This window comes from Cryptomeria japonica, chromosome 11, assembly GCF_030272615.1.
Source record: "Cryptomeria japonica chromosome 11, Sugi_1.0, whole genome shotgun sequence".
Classification (NCBI taxonomy): Eukaryota; Viridiplantae; Streptophyta; class Pinopsida; order Cupressales; family Cupressaceae; genus Cryptomeria; species Cryptomeria japonica.
Window position 1 is genome coordinate 8,450,550 of NC_081415.1, and position 25,788 is coordinate 8,476,337.

Below are 25,788 nucleotides of genomic sequence, written 5' to 3' on the forward strand. Positions count from 1 at the left end.
TCCTACCTCCATCTCTCTCAATTGGTCTCCCTCTTTCTTAGGTCTCTCCCTCTCTTTTTATCAACCCTCTCCCTCCATCAGCCCATTCATCTCTCTCTCTCTCTCTCTCAGGTCTCTCCTTCTCTTTTCATCAACCCCCGCCTCCCTCCCTCCATCTCTCTCACTTGGGCTCTCTCTTTTCCTCAACCCCTCCCTCCCTCTCTCACTTAATCTCTCCCCCCCTTGGATCTCTCCATCTCTCCTTGATATATCCATCTTTTTCCATCAACCCCTCACTTCCTCCCTCCATCTCTCCCAATTGATCTCTCTCTCTCTCTCTCTCTCTCTCTCTCTCTCTCTCTCTAGTATTTGCCTTTGTTTCTATCAACCATGAAGAGGGAGATAGAGAGAGAGAGAGAGGCAAAGAGAGGGATGGAGGGAGAGAGTGAGAAAGAGAGAGAGGGAGGAAGGTAGGGGTTCAGGGAGAGACTAGAGGGAGAGAAAGACCAAGTGCGAGAGAGAGAGAGAGAGAGAGAGAGGAGAGAGAGAGAGAGAGAGAGAGAGAGAGAGAGAGAGAGAGAGAGAGAGAGAGAGAGAGAGAGAGAGAGAGAGAGAGAGAATGTTGATACGAGCATGTTGATTACTGAAATTTGACTATTTAAAATTTATATGAATACTCTAAAAACTATAATCTTCATTATAACTCCTAGAGATCTGGAACCACTCTCAAATATCATGAGAATACTTATACTTAAATGTTATATTTTATGTATATATTCGGTGAGAAGGAAGTTGGAAGAGGATGATAAATTGCAATTTCCAAATTAAAAATGTAAATGCATTTGGTGCTTGCCTCATTTGGCATGCCCGAACCTTAGGTGTGACATGCCAACCCTATTTGGCACGCACCAAATAGAGTGGCCGCCTTATTTGGTGTGCACCAAAGGGCTTGATGGGAGCAAAAACAAATTTGGCACCTTTTTGGTCCCCCGTCTTGGTGCACTTGACCATTTTACTCTTTGGTCCTTTGGCATGCATGACCTACAAATGACTAAAAATACTTCTTAACATTGGCCAAAAAGAAATATATCTTCACACACTCATAGATCTTAAAGTTGCATGTAGTAGCTGAGGAGTGAGATTCTACGAGTAATTGAGGCTTGAATGCTAAACTAGGGGTGTAAAACTCATGTCACGATAGGTAAGGAGTTCACTTGTCCAGAAAATTAGCATCAACTATTTCAACTCCATTCCAATTGTTGAATAATATATTATATAGTTATATAACTAGTAGCTCATTCATTTTGAGTCTCCTCTAAGCCAACATAGAACCAATACAAAAATAGGAAAAGGGAACCTTCTTCATATTGGCATGTGAGTGCATTTGCTACCATATTTTCCTTATGTTTCTTGTACAAAATGTCGAATTCGTATCCTTAAATCTTATCCACCAATTTTTATTGTTATAGGGAAGATACTCATTGTTGCAAAAATATTAGGTTAAAATGATTTACTTTTATGTAGAATTTATGGTTTGATGAGTAAGGATGTCATTCTTGGATAACATGGATGATACGACAATATTTCATTTTTACACACTGATTTATCCAAATTGCACCTCATGAGTTGCTTGTTAGTGAAGGCCAAGGCTCACCCTTCCCGTATCAATGCATTGCACCTATGCTCATGGCAAAGGCACCATATGCAACAATGTTTAATGCAAAAATAAAATAAAATGTGGCAACATATAATTTTAACATACTCAATAATAAAAAAGGAGGAAAGATATTCACATGTCATGTTTTCATCTAAGTGTTGGCAAGTGATTTGATCATTGTTTTTAGCATGGGTTCAACAAATTTGTAAAATTAGCTTTATTCCTTCTTCATGCATGTTTTTAATATTTTTGACTTTCTAAACAAATCTTCATCTTCTTCTCCCCCTATATATATAGACATCTCTCTCTCTCTCTCTCTCTCTCTCTCTCTCTCTCTCTCTCTCTCTCTCTCTCTCTCTCTCTCTCTCTCTCTCTCTCTCTCTCTCTCTCTCTCTCTCTATATATATATATATATATATAGTTGTGTTTGGATCCATGCTCGTGGATGCAAAATTCATTTGAAGCTAGCACTTTTCCATTGAGATATTTGTTGCACAAACAACATTATTTGCAAAATGATCTATCGATTAACATTAAAATGCTGAGAGGCATCTACAATGACATACAAATATCCGTAAACAAAAAATTGATTGAATAAATTCGACGTGTAGATGATGGCCAGCCTTAAACATCACACACTAAGCCACTTCTTCCGCTTATGTGGCAGGTGTGGGCCCGGTTCACGTTGCCGTTCAATCTGTATTCACCATTAATTTCAAATCCAAAATGATTCCCGCTCGACAGCCCATCAGTTTCCGTTGCCGTTAGATATTTGAATCAAGCTGTTCGCTCGTTGTGGTAGGTGGATGCCCGTAAGCATTTAACTTCGTCTTCGTTGGAGCTCAACATTATTTTGCAGACCACTTCCTAAGTTATATTCTACAAGCTTTGTGGGGTCCACACGGAACATGAGCATGGAATGCAAGGGTATTAACTTTTAGAGTTTTTGTGTAGCATATTAACATGGTGTTGCACAAGGAGACAAAAATTGCTTATATGGACCATTGTATTTGTTAAAAAATGTTATCTTAGACATTTGCACATTATCAAGAGTATCATTATAAAAAAAATATTATATGTTCAAAATATTATATATATATATATATATATATATATATATATCATTCACTTACATAATAAACTAATGAAAATTCATATTTCTTCTATCAATCGATATTCATTATTAAGCTAACAATTTAAGGTACACTCTAGTATAAACTGTTAATTGACTTGCGTTAGCTAGATCAACATTTGATACAGTGATATTTATTTTCCTATTGATTTAAGGGCATATGTTTGGTAAGTGAAATTCTACAAGTCATCAAATTTTGTGTATAAAATTTAGCATGTGCATGGAAGAAGGAAGATCATGCAATAGCATCATTGTGCCAAGAGTGCTCAATGATTGATAAACCCTCATTGTTTGTGCATAATGGTAAGAAGATTGGGCACAAGTAATGATAATGCAATGTCCACATGACAAGATGCATTTGATAGATGACAATTAGACAAGACCAACAGTTAATTGTTACATATCATTGGATGATCGAGTCAATAATAACTACTAAAAAATTAAGACTACCAATAGATTTTACGCCTTTAATTTATTTGACAAAGTTTTATATTTTGAATGTTGGAGCATACTAAATTAATGAAAATCGATGGGTTTTGGCCACTAAAATCTTGTTATTAAATTTAGTAAATAGTAGTTTTGTGTAATTATTCAAGGTCTTCATCTCGGCCTTATAATAGGATTTAAATCTAACTATATAGTCAATTTTGAACAGTTGTTTATTTTATTTATAAATATTTAATATTCAACATTAAAATTATTGGAAAGCATTGTTCTCATACCATCTCCTTGTGTTATCTTCCTTGTTGCGAGTGTGTTCTCTATTGTGAGTCTCTTTGCTATATTACTGGGCATACCTTTAATTGGGACCTCATATTATAGTTGTGTCAAATTTGGTCTCGTACCCTAAGGTTTAAATTGTGGATAGATGAAAGAATCTTATGATATTGACTAAAATTTGCAATCAAGAGATTTATATCCTCCATAAAATGTGAGGATAGGTAAAAGGTAATGTAAATGCCCTCTAATTTAACGTTCATTATTTATGAAGATTGTTAAGGAATGAGAGAATGACAAACAAAGGAGTTTTTGTCAAAAAACAAGGAAGGAACTAAGCTTATGATCAAATAAAAAGTCTCAAGAAAATGATCAAATGCTTGTCATGCATACCTTTTTTTAACACCGAAGAGTTTATCAATGGTAATTTAAAAAATATAAATGCATTTATGATTATATGTTACAAATCATATTTTGCCTAACATAAATATTGCAAGCACTCAATTTAATGTTGTAATGGTAAGATAAAGTTTTCATTGAACCCTAATACTATTTTATTAATTGTCAAAGGTGGAAATTAATTTAATTGTAAAATCAAGGGGAATTTATGGGAGGTGAGATGAATGGTTCATGTAATCTTGATTTGACACAAAGAGAGCTTGCCCCTTAAGCATGTGACAACCATCAAACTACCTATCTCAATACAAGATATTTCTAGTCATAGTTTTAAGGAAATCACTTTTTATTCAATAAAACAATCTCATATGTCCCACCATGAAAAGATTTTGACCAACAAGAATAGAGAACTTTATGTAGGACATATACAATTATAATCAATTTTACTTTGTAGTGAATTACTAGATTAACCATTTTATAATAATCATATGGGATTAAACAAGTTGTAGGATGTCCTCACATGTCTTCTAATTACATGATCAATGTTATACCAAATTATATGAGAACTCTAACACCTTAATAGTTAGACATGTAACACAATATTCCAATGTAGTCATACATGAAAAGGCTCCACCATTTTTAGATATCATTATTATGCTATGTGTTCTTAAGACCATTATGGTACTCAACAAAAATAATAACAATTATGGATGCCACTAAATTCCTACAATCCTATAACAATCATTCCTACTCTAAACTACTTATTATATAAGATTGTTATAAAATATTATATGATTTTTGTGAGCTAATCATAATCATTTGACTCTAAAACTAAAATTAATTTAGGTTATTCCATTTAGGATCATAATTCACAAGGCTCTAATATTTATATCATAATACTAGCTTAGATAAAAAAATAAAATAAGAAATATTAGGGAATTACATTTATGCCCCTCTCAAGGAGTACCACCTCAAATATGCAATTTTAAAATAATAATGGGTATATAAATTGCATTTCTTGGGTTTTTTCACATGTTTCTAAATTAGTCATATTTTAATCCCAGGACACCCTAACTTAAGTAATGATATAGTTTAAAAGTGAAAGTGTTTGCTAATACAATGTTTGGGTTAGTTCTACCTAAACCTTGATATCTACATACATATGGAAGGAAGACAAATAAAGTACATGATTTAGTTTAGGAAGATGCTTTTTCAACCTATATAGATAGATGGCATCTGGTAATCTACATAGGTGTGAAAATAAAATAATTTTGTAGGCCACTAGAGTTATTTTCTCAATAATTTCAAGGGGGGACTATATGTCTATGATTTTAATATTCCCTTTCAGGTTGCACTCTTGTAAATACTCTATCTCCAAACAAGATTAAAATGCAAAAAAAAGGAACTTTTATACATTTCCTCTACTTAAACCTTCATTTGAGCTTGATAAAGTGGATGATGCATGCAAAACCTTGATGAATATTTATTGATCTCCCAAGGATCTTGTTGCTATGCTTAAATAGATAAGGTGATGGTATATGGTTTCTCTTCAATTTGACAACATGACTTTGGAATGGAGTGGTTTTATTCAAATGTATTGAGGATGGTTTGATTCATAGATGAGATGTGGATGGAGGATCAAGGGTTAGGATAGATGAGTTTGTTTTCATGTTTAGAATAATTAGGAGACAATGAAGACAGATTCATTTGCTCCTTATTTTTGCCATTTATTAACTTTTTATTGGTTTTTTGTTAAAGATTCATATGGTATAATTAATAAATTATATCTTTATATTCATAAGAAACATCTATTTAATTTTTCTTACTCTTATAGTCTTAATTAATTTCCTTGAGAGTGTCCAACACCATTTTCATGTTTGAAGTAAGTTGACTTTAAATTGTAATCATAATCATTTGAATCATGTGGAATATCTTAGAAAAATTACAATCATCATAAGAAATATTCTATGTTAGTAACATGTGATCAAAAAATCTAAGTGTAAGTTAATTATAATCGCAATCATATCTAAAAAAAGTATTAATTTTTCAATCAATATTGTAGGGTAGTGGAAAAGGCAAAATATATGCTTCCCAAGTAGGGGAACCATCAAAATACTATAAATCATATTGATAGGTATGTAAAGTACAAAATATTCAAATCTCAGCCAATAATATTAGATTGATTATCATCTAATAAATTATTTTCATCTTATTTACAACCACTTTCAATATTTTGAATTTCAACATGATATAATGTCATTGGATGTGACTGAAATATGTAGAATAAAAGAAAGAAAATTTATATTATTGTTATTGTACTTGTGAATTTATTCTTTTTTAATTTAATCTAATTTTTCTTTGGAACACATGTACAAGTAGCACCTTTAAAAGAGGTAGAAATGAGATCAATGAATGTTGTTTTCTTATTATTCATTGAAGCATAAGGTCGAAAACATCCTTGCTTTGGTACATATGAATGAATGATCCTATTATTCTTTCTTTATTGGTGGAGGACAATAGTTATAAGCTATTTTTTGTGCTAGAGAAGTATTACAAGACAATTCAAAGAGGCCTTCATTTTTCCTAATTTTTCCTTTTAACTTTTGCTTTATTCTTCTGTTGCCCAAGCATTTTGATATAATGATTTCTATCTTCAAGGTTTCACATGGAACTTCTATTTGATGTTCCTTATTGTTGTTGTCATTACAGATATATTTTATAGTGACAACATAATCTTCAATTTTGATGTTGCTGGCTTTAAAATAGGTACATACGTATCACTCATCACTTTCACAATTTTCTCTTCACAAACATATTTTAGACATTGATGTATCATAGAGGGTATGCCATTGAATTATTGTAAGGTCTCCAAAGTAGTAGACATTTGATTGGAACTAGATTTAGATTCGTTCTTATCATTTCTTTCTAGAAATGTATTATTCTCTTGACATTTTGAGGGTTGGAGAAAGCAAGGAGGCTCTATAATTCCAACCATTAGTTTCAAATATTTAAAGTCAAAAAAAAAAAAATACATACACGCAAATTTTATCACATAATTATTAGAGACTAACTCCAATCATTAATAGACTCATTATGCCTTAGAGAATATTTAGTTAAAGTAACACGTAAGTGTTGAAAAACAGAGTGGCTAGCTTATCAATATAATGGATAAAAATAAAAGCTAGAAATTATTAATGTTCAACAACAATCTTTAATATTATATGAAAGGAATGTTGCAACCTCCTTTTTAATATTATACAAATATAACTACATTACAATGTCTCTGTAACAATTTCAAATATAGAGTTGTAATACACTCTTGATTTTTAGTGATATCCATCATCTGAATGGCAATGCATAGTCAAAACAACAAGCTAGGTTCATTGTAGAAACCGGCATACATCTCCATATCCTGCAATCATGGCATTTTTTCAAACAATTCTCGGACTTCTGTCAAACAGTTCACGTGCGCCTTTGTCTATGCATATAACATTTTGCATACACGTCTACCAAGGCAGTTGTAGCTACATCTGAAAAATTCTGTTTATTGTTTATAATGTGATGGATTTCCATACCCTGTTCCAAAGCTCTCATTTTCGTGCAGGCAGGGAGGATGCTCGCAATGGTTATAAAATTTGATTTTAAACCTCGCTACACATTACTGACTCATTTTCTTTTAGCTTTTCATGTAAGCCATATCATAATCATTTGAACAGATTTCATGGAGCATGTGGGCAGAAACATAACAGAACTGGAAGTATTGTCAAAGCACAAATCAAGTGGGGTGAACTCCATCATCTCCCCAGATGAACCCACGAAGAACATCATTACTGCGCTCTTCTTCACGAGCTTGAGAAAACAAATATGGCTCTACCCCCAACCTTTCTATCATCGGTAGTGCATCTTTGCTAGAAATCTTTCTCTTTTCATCCACCACTCTGTCATATCCTGGTTGCTACAACCACGGTATAAAATACTCTATTCGACCCTATATCAACAATGGATTCGTTACTCTTGGCAGCATTATCAAACACAAATCTTCCTGGAAACCCTGTTTTGAGAGGCTGGATTTTTCTCCCATGGCCGAGAAGAATGAAAATGTGCACAATAATGTTGAGCTCCAACGAAGACTAAGTTAAATGCTTACGGGCATCCACCTACTACAGCGCGCGAACAGCTTGATTCAAATATTTTAACGGCAACGGAAGCTGATGGGCTGTCGAGCAGGAATCATTTTGGATTTGAAATTAACGGTGAGTACAGATTGAACGGCAACGGGAACGGTTCTGGCTACACCTGCCACATAAGCGGTAGAAGTGGCTTAGTGTGTGATGTTTAAGCGAACCTTTAGATGATAGGTAAATGCATGTATGTTTCAGTTTCTCTATAAATATTATTTTATTACTCTAAATAAAATAGAATCATTGCCACTTGTCTGTAAGTATATGAAACTGTTACATCTTTAAGGAGAGTGAAAGAGTGCAACATCCATGTCCTTGACAACTAATAAAGATGCAAGACAATTATGTAATATCTCTCTACATTATTTTATATATATATTTTGTAGAATATAAATATACTAATCTACTACACAATTGTATACAAAAACTATACCAAATTTATCCCCATTTGAACTTCCATACCCATTATACACCAAAATATAATTACTAGTTATATTTACAACTCTTAAATTAATTTAATTAATTAATATTAAACTAATTATATACAATCTTATTTGATAACTTAAATTAGACATAGGAAAAGTTTATTCTCCTCACCACAAATATCCAAAATACAAATGAATTTCACCTTTTATGTCTCATTGTCTATCAAAATCCCTAGATTAATGGCAACAAAAGGTAATGAATGCAATTAATGCATTGAAGGGAGGAATTAAAGTTGGGCAAAGTTTCTCGTCATGAATATTGTAGGGGACGGTGTACATGCACTCCGAGCTCTTTGGAATGAATCTGAAACTTTTACGTTTGAAAATTTGACCAGCACTAGGGAATTCTCTTAAATGCCCCGGGTAAATGAGAATAAAGGTTATCAATGCGCTGTCAAAACATGTTTGTCGGCTGACAATGGATAACGAATTATGACACTCCCACGAGAAAAAGCTGAGAAAAAATTGTTTCTATCGTACAGTGTCGTTTAAAGACGCTTTTACTGATTTTCATTTCCAGTTCTCACATTTCACAGTGGTCTGCAAAGGCGGGCTAGCTATGGGAAGAAAGACCAACTTCTTTCTCGTTTTCCTGCTAAGGTGTCAAATTCTTTTTGTAATCTCTTTCATGCCTGTGAGAATCAGAATGGATTTGAAATAATCTGTTGTATAGCTTTCTAAATTGTGGTTTTGAAATGATTTGTTGGGAAGCTTTTTGCAGGTTGGATTTGCAAATGTATTATTTGATCGGGGTGTTGGTTTTGTTTTGCAGTATTTTGTTGAATAATGAGATTGTTGAAGGGGATTCATCGGTGTCTGGAGATGTGTTCATGGAGGGTCCGTTCACTGTTAAGGCACTGGACATGCAAACATGGGGTCCGTCGCTAGATAAGTCCTTGCTGGTTGCAGTACCGACTTTAAAGGGAACATATCCGGTTTTGCTGTTCTTGCACAGCTACGTTCCCCTGCGCAACAATTTCTACTGGGACTTTCTGCATCAGGTGGCTTCTCATGGATATATCGCAGTGGCTCCACTGGTACTCAAGTTCCTTACATCCTTTATAATCTGCCTTATCTTTTTGAAGTGTTTTTGGTTTGTTACAGAGGCATTTAATGTCTTTGCAGCTGTTTCAACTTGTCTGTTTTATATTTCCGAGCCTTCTGGGATTCATGTAGAAATGATGAATTCGTAAGGAAATTTTTCGTTTCAGGTTATGTAATGACCATCAATTTTAAATATTGTGTCAATTCCTTTCAAAGACAGCGGTAATCTCTAATTTTAAGCTATGGCCATCAGTTTTATATTGAAATAAATATAATCTGTAACCTCTCCCCTGGTTCTGTTCACCGTAACCAACCTTGCAGTGGCCCCACTGGTACTCAAGTTCCTTACATCCTTTATAATCTACCAATGTTTGCCTCTATTTTTTGTGTTTTTGGTTTGTTACAGAGGATTTAAAGTCGTAGCTGTTTCAACTTTTCTGTTTTATAGTCCTGAATGTTCTTGGGTTTAATGTAGGAATCATGAATCTGTAAGGAAGTTTTTCATCTCAGGTTACGTAATGATCATCAATTTCAAATATTATGTCCATTTATTATTTTTAGATTTGATTGTGTTTGAGATTTTTTGACAATTTTATTATTTTTTTAATGATGAATTTTAGACATTGAATGAAAAAAAGTTAGAAAAAAATATCAAAATTCTGAAACAAAATCAAATTCAAAAATAATAATTAAATATTCACATGAATTGTGGAAATCTCGTAGCTTTCGGAGGCTATGACATTAAATCTTTAACCTCTCCCCTGGTACTGTTTACTGTAAACCTTACTTGCAGAACCCGTGGAAAAGTTGCTTTGATGTGTTTACTCAGTAGGTTTCATTTCATACTTCCATATTCCAGTTCAAAACTACGTTTAACCTGTTCGTAAGAACCGGCCTTCGGCCTTAACATGATCTCAACTAAATTTCTGCATTGCAGCTGTTTCAACTTTTCTGTTTTATAGTCCTGAATGTTCTGGGGTTTCATGCGAGAATGATGAACTCGTAAGAAAAAATTTCGTCTCGTGTTATGAAATGACCATAGATTTTACATAGTATGGCGATACCGTTACAATGCAGTGATAATCTCTAATTTCAAGCTATGACCATCACTGTTCAATTGAAATTTATATGATCTGTAAACTCTCTCCTGGTACTGTTCGCCGTAACCCTTACTTATTTGCAGAACCTGTGGAAAAGTTGCTTTGATGTATTTTCATTTCATACTTCATCCAGTTCAAAATTACGTTCAACCTGTGCAGCCTTAACATGATCCGAACTAAATTTCTGCAGTCCAGATATACGACTTCACAGGATTTAAAATCTTAGCAGCCGTTTCAACTTTTCTGTTTTATAGTCCTGAACGTTCTGGGGTTTCATGTCGGAATGATGAATTTGTAAGGAAATTTTTCTTCACAGGTTATGAAATGACCATAAATTTTACATATTATGGCGATTCCTTTGAAATGCAGTGATAATCTCCAATTTTTAAACTATGACCATTAGTGTTTTACTGAAATTTATATAATCTTTAACCTCTCTCCTGGTACTGCTCGCCGTAACCCTTACTTGCAGAGCCTGTGGATTCGTGGAAAAGTTGCTTTGACGTGTTTTCATTGCATACTTCATCCAGTTCAAAATTACGTTTAACCTGTGCAGCCTTAATATGATCCGAACTAAACTTCTGCAATGCGGCTGTACGAATTCAAAGGATTTAAAATCTTTTTAGCGGTTTCAACTTCTCTGTTTTTTAGTCCGGAATGTTCTGGGGTTTCATGTGGTAATGATGAATTTGTAAGGAAATTTTTTGTCTCAGGTTATGAAATGACCATAAATTTTACATATTATGGCGATTCTTTTCAAAGGCAATGGTAATCTCTAATTTTGAGCCATGATTATCACTGTTATATTGAAATTTATGCAATCTGTAATCTCTCCCCTGGTACTGTTCGCCGTAACCCTTGCCTGCAGAACCTGTGGGAAAGTTCCTTTGACATGGTTTGTTTTCATTTCATACTTTCATCCACTTCAAAATTACATTCAACCTGTGCATTTGAACCAGCCTTCACATGACCTGCACTACATTTCTGCATTGCAGCTGTACGACTTCACAGGATGGGACTGCACGCAAGAGATGATCGACACGGCATCCATTTCAGACTGGCTGAAAGTAAACCTTCATTTGCATTTTCCCGCTCAGCTGAAGGCCGTAGTGCCAGATTTCGACAGATTCGCCATCGCAGGCCACGGCAGGGGCGGGAAAGTAGCCTTTGGCGTAGCCCTAGGCCTGGCGGCCAGTACTGCAGTCAAAATCTCTGCCCTAGCGGGATTCGACCCTGTGGACGGAGCAGGCGACCGTCAAAACCCTCCCACTATCTTAACATACTCAAACACCTCCCTTCCTCTCTCAATTCCCGCATTGATTGTAGGTACAGGGCTGGGCTCCAAGCGCACGATTCTTCTGCCGGCCTGTGCGCCTGAGCGGCTAGGGCACGACGAATTCTTTAATGAATCTCCGGCGCCGGCGTACCATTTTGTGGCCAGCGATTACGGCGTAAATGATATTCTCAACAACGAGCTGTTCTGGTTGCCGTGCTTGCTTTGCCAGTGCAGGATCCCGCTTGAGCCAATGAGGAGGTTTGCGGCGGGCGTTCTGGTGGCGTTTCTCAGGTCTGCCATGGAAGAAAATGGAGAAACTTTTGAATATATTTTAAAGAATCCGGCCGTGGCGCCTGTGAGGCTTGAGCCACCACAGTATAAGGTGCTTCCTGATTTTGTTCCTCCTGAAGCTGCGATACAGCAGGAACCCCAAATTCTTCTGGTAAATGGGATGGATGTATCAGCACCTGATTCTGCAATTTGAACGATAATATTGTTGCTTTTCTGGTTGGAAATTGTGTATAATATTGTTAACTGTTTGGAAACAACTCTTAATAACTTCTGTGTTAAATTGATCAAAGTCATTCTCTGTTTTTACCATGAATTACAGATTTGATTTTGAATTTTTTATACCATTACAGTTCTTAATAGTTTTATAATGTTGTTATCAACTGGTAATGGTTTCTTAGGTATACGATTTGTTGGTTTATGTAATTATTTTCATTGTCTTTTAAGTTATCATGTGGTTTTGAAGGTCTTTTTGGATATTCTTTTAGTTATATTTTTTTAAGTGAATATCGTTAGTAATTTTGTTTTGATTCAATTAAAAAAAAAATTAAAAAAAAAGTTTCAAAATGTTACATGTTATTAATCAATGTTTTTCTATATCTATATTTTGAATTAATAAATCTAAATCTAAAATTTCAATTAATTGATATTTACTTTTAAATAATTATTTTATAAAAACATAATCTATATGATAGATAGATATGTGTGATTTGGAAAAGTGACGTGATTAACTAAACAATTCATAACTTAATTCAATTAAATGAAGGAGCTGATATAAATGATTGAGAGTTTTGTGAGTTGACAATAAATCTCCTTCCTAATTGGGATTCTTTAAAGGCAATATTGTTTGAGCCTTTGTGGCTGCCCTTGGATTTGTTTGGACATACTTTTCAAGTAAGATGTCACTTTCTGTTAAACTCTATCTTTTGATTTTGAATGAATGATGTCATTTTTTTCTTTTATCACAATGGATTCCGGCTATTAAATTGTATATTGGTAAAATTGAATGAATAAATTTATTTTGAAAATGTTTATTAGATTAAATTATAAATTTAATTTTTTGGATGGATGTTCTAATATTTTAGGGGAGAGGACTCACTAGTTGATCACTTCAATTTTGTACTTCCAAAATTTTTTGTGGAAATTTTATATCGTTCTCAATTTTTTTACAACAACTTATTTGGCAAGTCTCCTCCTAAAGTGAGATCGATACTTGTGCGCTAATGTGACATCACATGATTCGTTTCTTTTTAGTGCGTAGGGATACTTCTCATTCAATTATGGGTAGTCATCATCATAATATCAACTTTAAAGTCACTTGACTATTGATGCTATGTTGTAAAAAATATTGGATATTAAATCAACAAGTGTTGGCATTAAATCAACAAACACTATTACAACAATTGAAACGTGCTCAACTATTGGATTATTTCCCCTATTTTGTAGCCAAGCATAATTTTTGTTCTCCTTATCGCATTTTGAAATTTGATTTGGACCTATTGGTAATGATTTGTTGTGTTTTTTTGTTTTGTTTTGTGGAAGTTGTTTTGTTGTTGTTCTCTAAGAGCCTTGTAGTTGTTCTTCTATCCTATTTTTTGCAATTTTTATCTTCATTCCAATTAAAAAAATTGACACGCTTTTATGATAAATAGTTAACTAGAATTAATATATTTATACTAAGATTTTAAAACATGTTTTATTTATTAAGGTTTTAAATTATTATTATGGGTTTTGGTTTTCAGACCATACTATTCTTTCAACATCATGATTTGAATATATTAATTGATCATTTAAAGATACTATTCATAAAAAATAAATCATTAGATAAACACTTTATTTTGGAGTATTAAATATAATTTAAATTTGTGTAAAAGTCATCTATGGCTTTTGTATGTTTGATTCTTGTATACAATATTCTTCCAAAAAGTATGAAATTGACTAGTGGTCATAGAAATGATAATATAATAGTGCATATTTACATGGTAAAACATTTTTATTTTATTTTTTGAATATGATGTACACGTTGGGATAAGAGGTTTTTAATGCATGTATTTAGAAATTTTAATTAATTAACATTTATGTTTTTATTCATCCAAAGCTTCTTATTATTCATTCATGGATCTTATATATTTTTCTTTAGAAGATTTCATATTTCGTCTTGTGCGTTTATGCAAAACATACTATTCTTTGAACATCAACTAGCTAGCATGCAATTATCTTTCCACTTGAGCAACATCATGAGCAAAAGTTAAGACAAAAAAGAAATTAAAGGTTGTGTACACGATTACACTAAGGTCCACCCTCCTCAAGACAAATATGATTCCAATATAATGGAATGAGATCTTTTCCTTTTGTTTTATTTTGTGGTGTACTTGTGGTTGCAATTAGGAATTGAACATAGACACATTTGATGGTGCTTGTTTGCACTTGTGACATTAAACATATGATGTAGTTTATTGTTGCTTATTTCCTATATGTTGTGTATGTGTTTCTTTTGTATAAACAAAATATGTCGTCTCTAACATCATATTAACAAAGAAGTAGTTTTGTTTGCTTTTTAATTTTATTTTTTTAACCTTTTATAAAGACATGTTTGTTAAGTTCCTCGTTTATATTTTCTATTGTCTCGTCTTAATTTGTCCCTTCGTTTGATATTTTATTTAAGTAATTCTTGTAGAATACAAAATATGCAATCAATCACATCATATAGATATAAAGAAGTACTTTTGTTTTCTTTACTTTTTAGTTTATCAACCATTTATGTAGACACGTTTGTTAGGTTCCTCATTTATTTTTTTAATTTTTTAGTTAATTTGTCCTTCATTTGATATTTTGTTTAAGTATTTCTTGTTATGATTCTATTTCTCTAATTCTCATTTCACCTTATAAATTTTGTTTTGTGTCTTCGATGTTTATGGTTCCATACTTGGTGGTTATTCCTTTTGTGTTCACTATCTCTTACTTTGATGATTATATGTACTTTCATGATTATTTGTATGCTCCATATGCCTTGAAGTTCAAATCTCATGGTTAAATGCTTAACATTGTTACATGTTTCACTCTCATTATCTATTCAAATCACAGTTACATCTTTATATTTATCACTGTTATATTGCAATGGCCATCAAGTTTTACATTGAAGGTGTTCCCTTATATGAAAAGAACAAGTTGATTTTAACGATTAATTGTTGGTATCATTTGAGAGTAGTGGAGGACGATTGAAATGATCTCAACCATCGAATATCGGTCGTATTTTTCATTCACTGTTAGAGGAATAATTCCCTAATTATGTTGCGAGAGAGAGAGAGAGAGAGAGAGAGAGAGAGAGAGAGAGAGAGAGAGAGAGAGAGAGAGAGAGAGAGAGAGAGAGAGAGAGAGAGAGAGAGAGAGAGAGAGAGAGAGAGAGAGAGAGAGAGAGAGACATGACAAAGGATTTGTTGATAAACCAAATAAAGGACAACTAAGGGAACACCACTTTAACAAATCGATGTTTTATGTTGCTCACATTGTATCGTTTGAAAGAATGGATAGGAAGAAGACAAATTTCCACTCATTTTGTTGCGAACCTTGTAGAGTTACCAAAATTTTGAACAATGTTGGGGAAGGGTATCTTTTTCTCGAAGAGGATTCTAGGGTTGGTTCATAAAGATGGGCTGGGGTAAATACAATATTTCATCAAAGAAGAGAACCTGGTGAAATTAGGTGGAGGTGAGGACTTGATGACAGTAGACAATAGGACAAAGATAGGAGAAGATGAAGAGTTGACAGGTGTGGACCATAGCGAATATAGGTTGGACTACCCTTGGAAGGCCAAGAAGCTTCGACAGTGATGGAGGTAGCACGATAAGTGGGAAGGTATAATAGGGTTATTAACTATAAGTCAGTTATTCGTATGGTATCCCAATTTTCTATGTTTAGGGGCTATATTATAGCATGCATAGAAAGGTTTGTTTTAGAAGTGTTGGCAAAATGGTCAACGCTCCCCTCGGTATTCATGACAAGGGACTAACCGCCTCCCGTACGATCCATATCTCTACAGTTTGTATCAGGCATTGATAGATCGATCATTTGATGTAACAACAAACTGGGCCAACAATTGGTATCAATGCTAGATCCTCTGGAAGAAGCTTGTTCACTTTAGGTGATCTGGGATGGCAATTGTAGTTGTTATTTTTAAGGAGAGTCTAAGATTTGATGGAAGTAACTATTCTCTATGGAAGAACCAAATGGAGGTGCAATTGAGATGTCTTGGAGAGGATTACTGCAAGATAACAAAGGATGCCTATTTTGTTCCTTAGAATGGACCGATTACTGCTGTTGAGATCAAGGATGTTGAACATAACATTAGAGCTAAGGAAGCATTGTTGAGTGCCCTAACTGATTCAAAGATGACTAATGTGATGGGACTTCAGACTGCACATGAGATTTGGGAGAAGCTTGAAACCTTGTATGAAGGAGATAAACAAGTCAAAGTTGCTAAGTTGCAGAGTTTGAAAGGGAAGTATGATATGTTGAAAATTTGGGAGAAGATGAGAACATAACATCCTTCATGGCTAAGGTGAACGAACTTGTCCCAGGTATCATATGTGTCAGTGGAACTCTTGAAGAAGATGAAATTGTTGCTAAGGTGCTGAGATCATTGCCTCCTATTTACAAATATAAGGTAGTTGTTATTGATGAGATCCAGAGTGTGACTACTATGACAAGAGATATGTTGGTTGCAAAGATTGTTGCATTTGAACTGAGCAAATTTGGTGAATCACATGGAAAGTCTGAGACAACATTTAGAGCATCTGTATCCGGAAAACAAAAGTATGATCTAGATGAATGCAGAATATCCAGATATGAAAGAGAGAAGAGAGATGAAAGAGCAAGAAAGAGAATTGGATGAGCTTGAAGAATTTATTGCCCGAAGATTGCCTAAAGAAGCTGGTAATTATGATGAAAATTTGCCTTTGAAATGTTTCTCTTGCAATAAGCTAGGACATTTTGCTTCTAGATGCCCAGAGCAAATGTCTAAATATGATAGGCATGATAAATTTGATAAGTATGATAAGAATGATAGATATGAGAAGCATGAGAAGTATGATAAGCCTTACAAGCCTAACCAAAAGTATAAACATCAAAATAATTGTTATTATGTTGTTGATGAAGGTGTTACAAATGAAGAACCAGAAGAAGATGAAATTGTGTTTATTGCTATTAAAGAAGATGGACCGGTACCTATTGATTCTACAAGCTGCACTATTGAGGAGAAAGCTTTAGCTGCTAAAGTTGAAGAGAAATATGAATGAGTGATTGACAACGATTGTTCACACCATATGACCGGTGATAAAAGCAAATTTGTGAGTATGGAGAAGTATGATGGTGGAATAGTAAGATTTGGAGATGACAAAGCCTATGCGATCTGTGGTGGAGGTTCTATTTCCTTTGATGGTAAGCATAAAACTGATCTTGTCTTGTATGTTGAAGGTTTGAAGCATAATATTTTAAGTGTTGGACAAATGGTTGAGAAAGGTTATGATTTGCAATTCAAGAATTGAAAATGCAAGATCCTAAATGCCTCTGGTATAGAGATTGCATCAGGAACAAAGATTGAAGGTAATATCTTTCATTTGAATGTCGGTGAGAAAAGTTGCTTGATTGCTCAGATTGATGAAAGTTGGTTATGATATAGGAGAACGCGTCATGTTAATTAACGACTCAATGATTAAGATCAATTCTAGTTAGACTGTTAGAGATTTGCCTAAAATTCTTAAGCCTGCTAATCCGGTATGTAAGGAATGTCAAATGGGAAAGAAAACAAGAATTTCTTTTAAGAGTAAGCAGTATACTGTTGATTTTGTAACTAGGTTAGGAAAATAAATAGGATTTAGATTGCCTTAAGGCATCATTCGAATCCTTATAGGGCAGGGCCCTATCTATTGTATTTATATGTAATGTGTAAAACAAATAGGGCTGGGCCCTATTCTGATGTTGTCTGAATCCCAAAAGGGGGCTGGGCTCTGCTTTATAAGGAGGTGTGTAAATAGGGCTGGGCCCTATTTCTATGTGCACAAACTCGAACAGGGCTGGGCCCTTTATCTCCTACACGCTAAGCAACATGAAACATGTTCATCATATTATAGGGCCGACCCTATATCACTTCATGTAATGTGTGGTCCTAAATAGGTGCGCTCCCCTTGCAATATAACTTAATCATTATTAAGATGCCAAAATAGGGCAAGACTTAAGGCAACATGCAAGCCTTATAATTGCAATTAAATATTGGCACAAAACTTAAGGTAAAGCCGACTTGAATTGGTCTCCACGCCACATACAAATAGAGATTCATTTGTATGTATTCATCATTCAGTTTTGATCATCAAAGTGAAGTTAGCTCTGCAAGATCTGGAGGTTAGCGAATATTCATTAAAGGCAAGTGAACCACCTCTGAAGATCAATGAATTACTTCTGCCATCAGCATTTGCCAGACATGCGATCTTGGACAGTGAATACATTGAAGAGGATAGCAAGTTCCTCTTGAAGGTCTACAAACATCATTAGGTCTGCAATCTTCAGTGAAGAACTACGAAGAGCTGGAAGTTGTATGCTGATGATATTTAAGAAAGAGATAAGTCTACTATCTTCTGCTATTACATTGTGCCCTAGCTGGGTTACGACTGTAACTCTAATTCTGCCCTAGGTTGATAGTTATATCAGATAAGTAATCTGATCTTTATTGACATTGTATTCAACAATCAATAAAAGGATCTAGATCTGATTTGTTGCTGGGTTTTTCCTCCAAGAGGGAGGTTTTCCCAAGGTAGTCTTGTGTTGTGTGATTCTCTATTTGTATGCTTTACTATGCAACTTTAGTTTTCTGTTTATTGTGGATAATCTGATCATGAAAACTATCATGGTATCAGAGCCTAGGTTTGCATGTGCAATGATCAGATTTACAGCCTGGACTTCTAGTGCAGATCTAGGGTTTTCATATTATTACATGCACAGTCAAGGTCCTTCATCTGCATCAATGGATTCCTCATCCTCTTAGTATCTTAGAACCTTCAAAGGTGATGAATCTCAACTTATTTCAAGGGAGATAGGTAAGTGAAGTTGTAGGTGATTTGAAGCTACCTTAAAACTTACTTTATTTTGATACTTGCTGTCATATTTCTGCTATCATATACCTGCTATCACTTATATATTCAATGTATTCATGGCTGAACAGTGATAGTGTATATATATGGATGTGTATTAACTATTAGGATCCGAGTATAGGTAAATGTCTTCTATCTATATGTCTGAATCTGTATGTTGAGGGTTTGTAAGGGTTGGTGTTTCGTTTTTATATATCATGTCTCTAAGGTAACCTAATGTCTACTCTTGAAGATAATGTTTTCAAATTATGTCTCTCTGAAGAAAGCTTTCATGCATGACCTAAGAAGCCCTCCCTCAATCAGATCTTGTCATCGGACTAATTATGAAAGTCTACCTTTCATCTCTCTCTTTTAAGATGCTATGGGTCCACTTCGTAAGTAAGAATGAATCATCAAGTCTGTGAATTCTTTATTTAGATAGGGTTTTAGAGGGAGTCTTGATATCTTTTAAATCTCAATTTCATTCTTGGGTTCTAATCATTATGGTTTAATAGAGGAATTGATAATATATATCTAATGTATATTCCTTGTCTATTGCAAAATGTTTATTTATGATGATACTAACCATGATACACTGGGTGTATCATCCACCCTCTATGGAGTGCAAGGTGGGACCACCCTCTGCGGAGTGCAAGGTGGCAATTCTCTCTCACCCTCTGCGGAGTGCAAGGTGAGTCCACCCTCTGTGGAGTGCAAGGTGAGTCCACCCTCTACGGAGTGCAAGGAGAGTCCACCCTCTGCGGAGTGCAAGGAGGCAGTTCTTTCCACCCTCTACGGAGTGCAAGGTGGCAGTTATTTCCCACCCTCTGCGGAGTGCAAGGTGTCAGTTCTTTCCACCCTCTGCGGAGTGCAAGGTGGTGGTTATTTCTCACCCTCTGCGGAGTGCAAGGTGAGTTCACCCTCTGCGGTGTGCAAGGTGACAGATTGTCCTTCTCTGGGAGAAGTTTATGTATCCTCTACGGTTGTGCATGATTTATGTTATATGGTTATATATATCTTTGAGTATTAATTATTGCAGGTGTGCATATGGAAAGGTCTCTTTCATCCTCTGTGGATGTGCATGATGAAAGATAATGATGTTATATGAAATATAATAGTGTTATATGCAGGTTCCCAGGAAAGTGTGAAGTTATGAAGTGTTGGCTTCTTCCTCTACAGGCATTGCTAGAGAAGATCATGTAAAGGTTCATTGTAATGTAATTGCGTGATCAAATCACGAATTGTATATTGATTGAACTATGAGGGCTGGGCCCTAATCCTAAACCTTGTAAAAGATCATGCCATGGGTTTGTCCATGTGAATTTGGTTATGTATTTATTTTCCTCCCTAGTTAAGAGGGAGTGTTGATTTTGTAACTAGGTTAGGAAAATAAATAGGATTCGGATTGCCTTAAGGCATCATCCGAATCCTTATAGGGTAGGGCCCTATTTTGATGTTGTCTGAATCCCAAAAGGGGGTTGGGCCTTGCTTTATAAGGAGGCGTGTAAATAGGGCTGGGCCCTTTATCTCCTACACGCCAAGCAACATGAAACATGTTCATCATATTATAGGGCCGACCCTATTTCACTTCATGTAACGTGTGGTCCTAAATAGGTGCGCTCCCCTTGCAATATAATTTAATCATTATTAAGATGCCAAAATAGGGCAAGACTTAAGGCAATGTGCAAGCCTTATAATTGCAATTAAATCTTGGCACAAAACTTAAGGTAAAGCCGACTTGAATTGGTCTCCACGCCACATACAAATAGAGATTCATTTGTATGTATTCATCATTCAGTTTTGATCATCAAAGTGAAGTTAGCTCTGCAAGATCTGGAGGTTAGCGAATATTCATTGAAGGCAAGCGAACCACCTCTGAAGATTAGCGAATTACTTCTGCCATCAGCATTTGCCAGACATGCGATCTTGGACAGTGAATACATTGAAGAGGATAGCAAGTTCCTCTTGAAGGTCTACAAACATCATTAGGTTTGCAATCTTCAGTGAAGAACTACGAAGAGCTGGAAGTTGTATGCTGATGATATTTAAGAAAGAGATAAGTCTGCTATCTTCTGCTGTTACATTGTGCCCTAGTTGGGTTATGATTGTAACTCTAATTCTGCCCTAGGTTGACAGTTATATCAGATAAGTAATCTGATCTTTATTGACATTGTATTCAACAATTAATAAAAGGATCTAGATCTGATTTGTTGCTGGGTTTTTCCTCCAAGAGGGAGGTTTTCCCAAGGTAGTCTTGTGTTGTGTGATTCTCTATTTGTATGCTTTACTGTGCAACTTTAGTTTTCTATTTATTGTGGATAATCTGATCATGAAAGCTAACATATACATCTGATGGATTGTTGGATCTTGTACATATTGACCTATGTGGACCTACAAAAATAAGAAGTGTGCAGGGTGACATACCTTTCATGTTACTGATTGATGATTATTCCAGGATGACATGGGTTGCCTTTTTGAGGAAAAAATCAGAAGCATTGGACAAATTCAAGATATTCAAAGCAAAGGTTGAGACTAGGACAAGATTGAAGCTGAAATGTCTGAGATCTGACAAATGAGGAGAATTTTGTTTCGATGAGTTTGACTCATTCTGTGAGAAGCATGGAATTAGAAGACAATTATCTACTCTTAGAACCCCACAACAAAATAAAGTTATTGAAAGGAAGAACAAAACTATCTTGGATGTTGCAAGGACTATGCTAATTGAAGGGAATGTTTCGAAGATCTATTGGAGAGAAGATTTTAGCACTGTTGTTTACACATTCAACTGAGTGCATATTAAAAGTGATTCTGGTAAGACTTCTTATGAGCTATGGTTTGGCCATGTTCCTACTATGAGATATTTAATAATTTTTAGAAGCAAGTGTTATATCAAGAGAGATGAGGAAATAGGAAAGTTTGATGCAAGAAGTGATGAAGGAATTTTCTTGGGACATTCAACAAAGAGCAAAGCCTACTGATGCTACAATAAGAGACTGAGAAAGATAGTGGAAAGTGCAAATGTGAAGGTTGATGAGAACTGTAGAAAAGAAATCAGAGCATGCAGATATGATGATGATCAAAATGTTGTCTTAAATCAAATTCAGATTGAAGAATTGAAGCCGAATGATCTGGTAGAGACAGTTAATCCAAATATTATTGTTGTCGGTGAAGAGGTGAAAGAACATGAAATTCTGAATAATTAGAAGACTCCAAGGTATGTAAGATTGAATCATTTTGAAAATCAGATCATTGGTGATAAAAATAAAGGCATGATGACTAGAAGAAGGCTAGTTCTTGAAGAGGTATGTATTGAACCTAAAAATGTTGAAGCTTGCAAAGATGAAAATTGGATAAAGTCTATGGAAGAAGAATTGAATCAGATTGAAAAGAATAACACATGGGAACTTGTGCCTAGACCTAAAGACAAGAATGTGATTGATACTAAATGGGTATTTAGGAACAAATTGAATGAAGTTGGTGAAGTTGTCAAAAATAAAGAAAGATTTGTATGCAAAGGATATTCACAAAACGAAGGAATTGATTATGAGGAGAACTTTTCTAGGGTAGCTAGACTTGAAGCTGTTAGACTATTGCTTGCATATGTTGCTTATAAGGATTTCAAGGTATATTAGATGGATGTCAAGTCAACCTTTTTGAATGGTGATCTTGAGGAAGAAGTCCACATTTAGAAACCTGATGGATTTTCATTATCAGATGATGGAGACATGTTATGCAAACTGAAGAAATCTCTTTATGGACTGAAACAAGCCCCTAGCGCCTGGTATGCTAGATTGGATTAGTATTTGTTGAAATTGGGATTTAATAAAGGTACTGCTGATAGTAATATATATTTGAAGATTGAGAATGATAACATTTTGATTGTTGAAGTTTTTGTTGATGACATTATCTTTGGAGGAGATGATGACTTGAGTATGAAGTTCACCGGTGATATGCAGAAAGAATTTGAGATGTCTATGATAGGAGAAATGAAAATTTTCTTAGGTTTGTAGATTTCTCAGACTGGAAAAGGTATTTTTATATCTCAAGCTAAATATGTAAAGGAATTATTGAAGAAGTTTGGGTTAGAAGATTCTAAACTAGTTGGAACTCCTATGGTGTGACTAGCTGCAAATTGTCTAAGAATGACAAATCTCTGAAAGCTAATCAGACCTTGTACAGATCTATGGTTGGTGGACTGCTATACTTGACTCAGACTAGACCAGACATTATGCATGCTATGTGCATGGATTCTAGATATCAAGATGATCCGAAAGAGGGTCATGTCATTGTTGTAAAGAGGATATTCAGATACTTGAAAGGAACTGTGGATTATGATTTATGGTCTTCAAAGAATGATGATTTCATGTTATGTGCTTACACTGATGCTGATTGAGCTGGTGATGTTGATGATTGAAAGAGTACCTCCGGTGGTGCATTCTTTGTGGGTAAGATATTGGTTTCATGGACAAGTAAGAAACAAGATTCAGTTTCCCTATCTACCATTGAAGCTGAATACATTACTGCTGCTAGTAACTGCACTCAGATAGTTTGGATGAAACAAATGTTGAAGGATAATAGAGTTATCTATGATGAGCCTACTGTCATATATTATGACAATTCCAGTGCTATTAATATGTCAAAGAACCCAGTCCAACATTCAAATACTAGACATGTATCAATCAAGTATCATTTCTTGAGAGAAAAATTCAGTGAAGAGGAAGTGAAGTTAGAGTATGTGTTTACAAAGGAGTTCAAATTGCTGATATTTTCGCCAAACCTTTGCCTATAGATACATTTGTCTATTTGAGAGACAAGTTAAGGGTATCTACCCCTCTTGAAGGGAACTAGATGCATTGAGTTGCATCAATCCGGTGGACTTCACAATCTTATCTTTTTGTCCAAATTGATGATTTTATGCTATTCCTTTGATGGAGTAGTTTGTTTTATGGTTCAGTTGAGCTGGTTTGTTTATTCTAAGGGGGAGAGTAAGTTTGGTTTTCTATTTTGAGAACCTTTGTCATTAATGTCAAAGGGGGAGAGAAAGCATGTGAAAAATGTCTTATCTGTTGTTGGTGAGCTTGATCTTAGGGGAAGTTTGTTGGAGATGTTTTCTTTCTTTGCATTGATTATTTTTCACATCCATATGTTGCCATCAATGCCAAAGAGGGAGATTGTTGGATATTGTTGCTGCTAGGAAATTTTGTTGTCATTGATGTCAACATATTCTTGTGATTTATTGCTCTGATGGTTGCAAATTGGTTTATTGGGATCATGGTTCATCATATGGAGTATTTCTAGTATCATTATATCTTTTTGTATTGGTTTCAGTGATCTGGGAGCTTAATTGATCATATCATATGATTCGGTTTACAGTTTGGTTCTTCTGATCAGTGCTTTGCAGAGTTCGGTATTTCCTCTGGTATATTCCAGTGTGATCAGATCTTGAGTTGCGATTTTGGGAGATTGTTTAGGATGTTCATTTGTATCTTCGTTTCAGATGGATCGTGATTTGGTGCTCCACAAGTTATCTTTACTCGTGATAGTTTCTGTTGTTTGAGTGTTCTTGAGTTTCAAATGTTGATCGATGAAGATTTGATAAGTGGTGTTGGTGCAACTATTACAGATGCTTCTAATGTGCTTGTTGGTGTTTCTTAATTATGTCCTGTTTGTTTTGATGATGTACATTCATCGTTGTACATGGTTTTAGTGTTTTGTTTATTCGGTGGTGTTCTTGATGATATGAGACCTATTTGGTGGTATAATGTGTTGCGGTTGATCTTGGAGTTGATTCCGGTGGTGTTGCATGTTGAGCATTTGATTTGGATACATGTTATGTCATAATATTGGTTCGGTGGTTAATCTTTTTATCAGGTGATGAGATTTTGTAATTAGGTCTTTTTGGGTTGAGTCGACCTTGTTGTCAAGGTTGATGACCGGTAATATAGATGAGTTATTCATGTAATTTGAGGGACGGTGAAGTGTCTGCATTATCAGAGAATGGTAAAGGTGCAAAAAAGCAAATACATCCTTTGACATTGTGGTTGAGCTGAGATTGAAGTGTTGCAGAGCAGACAAATGTGCTTAATCGAAATTGTCATTAGGCATTTGTAGATGCCATTCTTTCAGTTCATTTGATTTTGGATTGTTTTCTGAATATTGTGTAAGTTAGTGAGACTACCTTGTAAGGTGGTGAACCCTCCCCGAGGGTTGTAGCCTTCTGAGTTATTGTATTTTGAGAAATGAGCTCTAGGCAGTGAGCTTGAATGCATGTGCATTCCCCATTGTTATTATTTTCACATACTACTGCAAAGTATCATCTTATTGTGGGTAGGTTCCCACCATGGTTTTTCCCTTAACTGGGTTTTCCACGTCAAAATCTTGGTGTTGTGTGTTGTGCTATCAATTTGCTTAT

At 34.9% G+C, this 25,788-nt stretch overlaps 1 protein-coding gene across 1 annotated transcript; it reads left to right on the forward strand.

Moving 5' to 3' along the window:
- The first annotated feature begins 8,964 nt into the window (after positions 1 to 8,964).
- LOC131050734 (chlorophyllase-2) lies at positions 8,965 to 12,681 on the forward strand. Its single transcript, XM_057984986.2, has 3 exons — positions 8,965 to 9,147; positions 9,320 to 9,584; positions 11,687 to 12,681. The coding sequence occupies exons 1-3, from the start codon at positions 9,107 to 9,109 to the stop codon at positions 12,449 to 12,451; spliced, it is 1,071 nt and encodes a 356-aa protein (XP_057840969.2). The 5' UTR covers positions 8,965 to 9,106; the 3' UTR covers positions 12,452 to 12,681.
- The last annotated feature ends 13,107 nt before the right edge of the window (positions 12,682 to 25,788 follow it).

Bases quoted from the DNA above. Each gene is read 5' to 3' on its own strand.
- LOC131050734 (XM_057984986.2), top strand. From the start codon at position 9,107: ATGGGAAGAAAGACCAACTTCTTTCTCGTTTTCCTGCTAAG. The intron at 9,148-9,319 runs GTGTCAAATTCT...TTTGTTTTGCAG, and splicing joins TTTCTCGTTTTCCTGCTAAG to TATTTTGTTGAATAATGAGA. The intron at 9,585-11,686 runs GTACTCAAGTTC...TCTGCATTGCAG, and splicing joins ATATCGCAGTGGCTCCACTG to CTGTACGACTTCACAGGATG.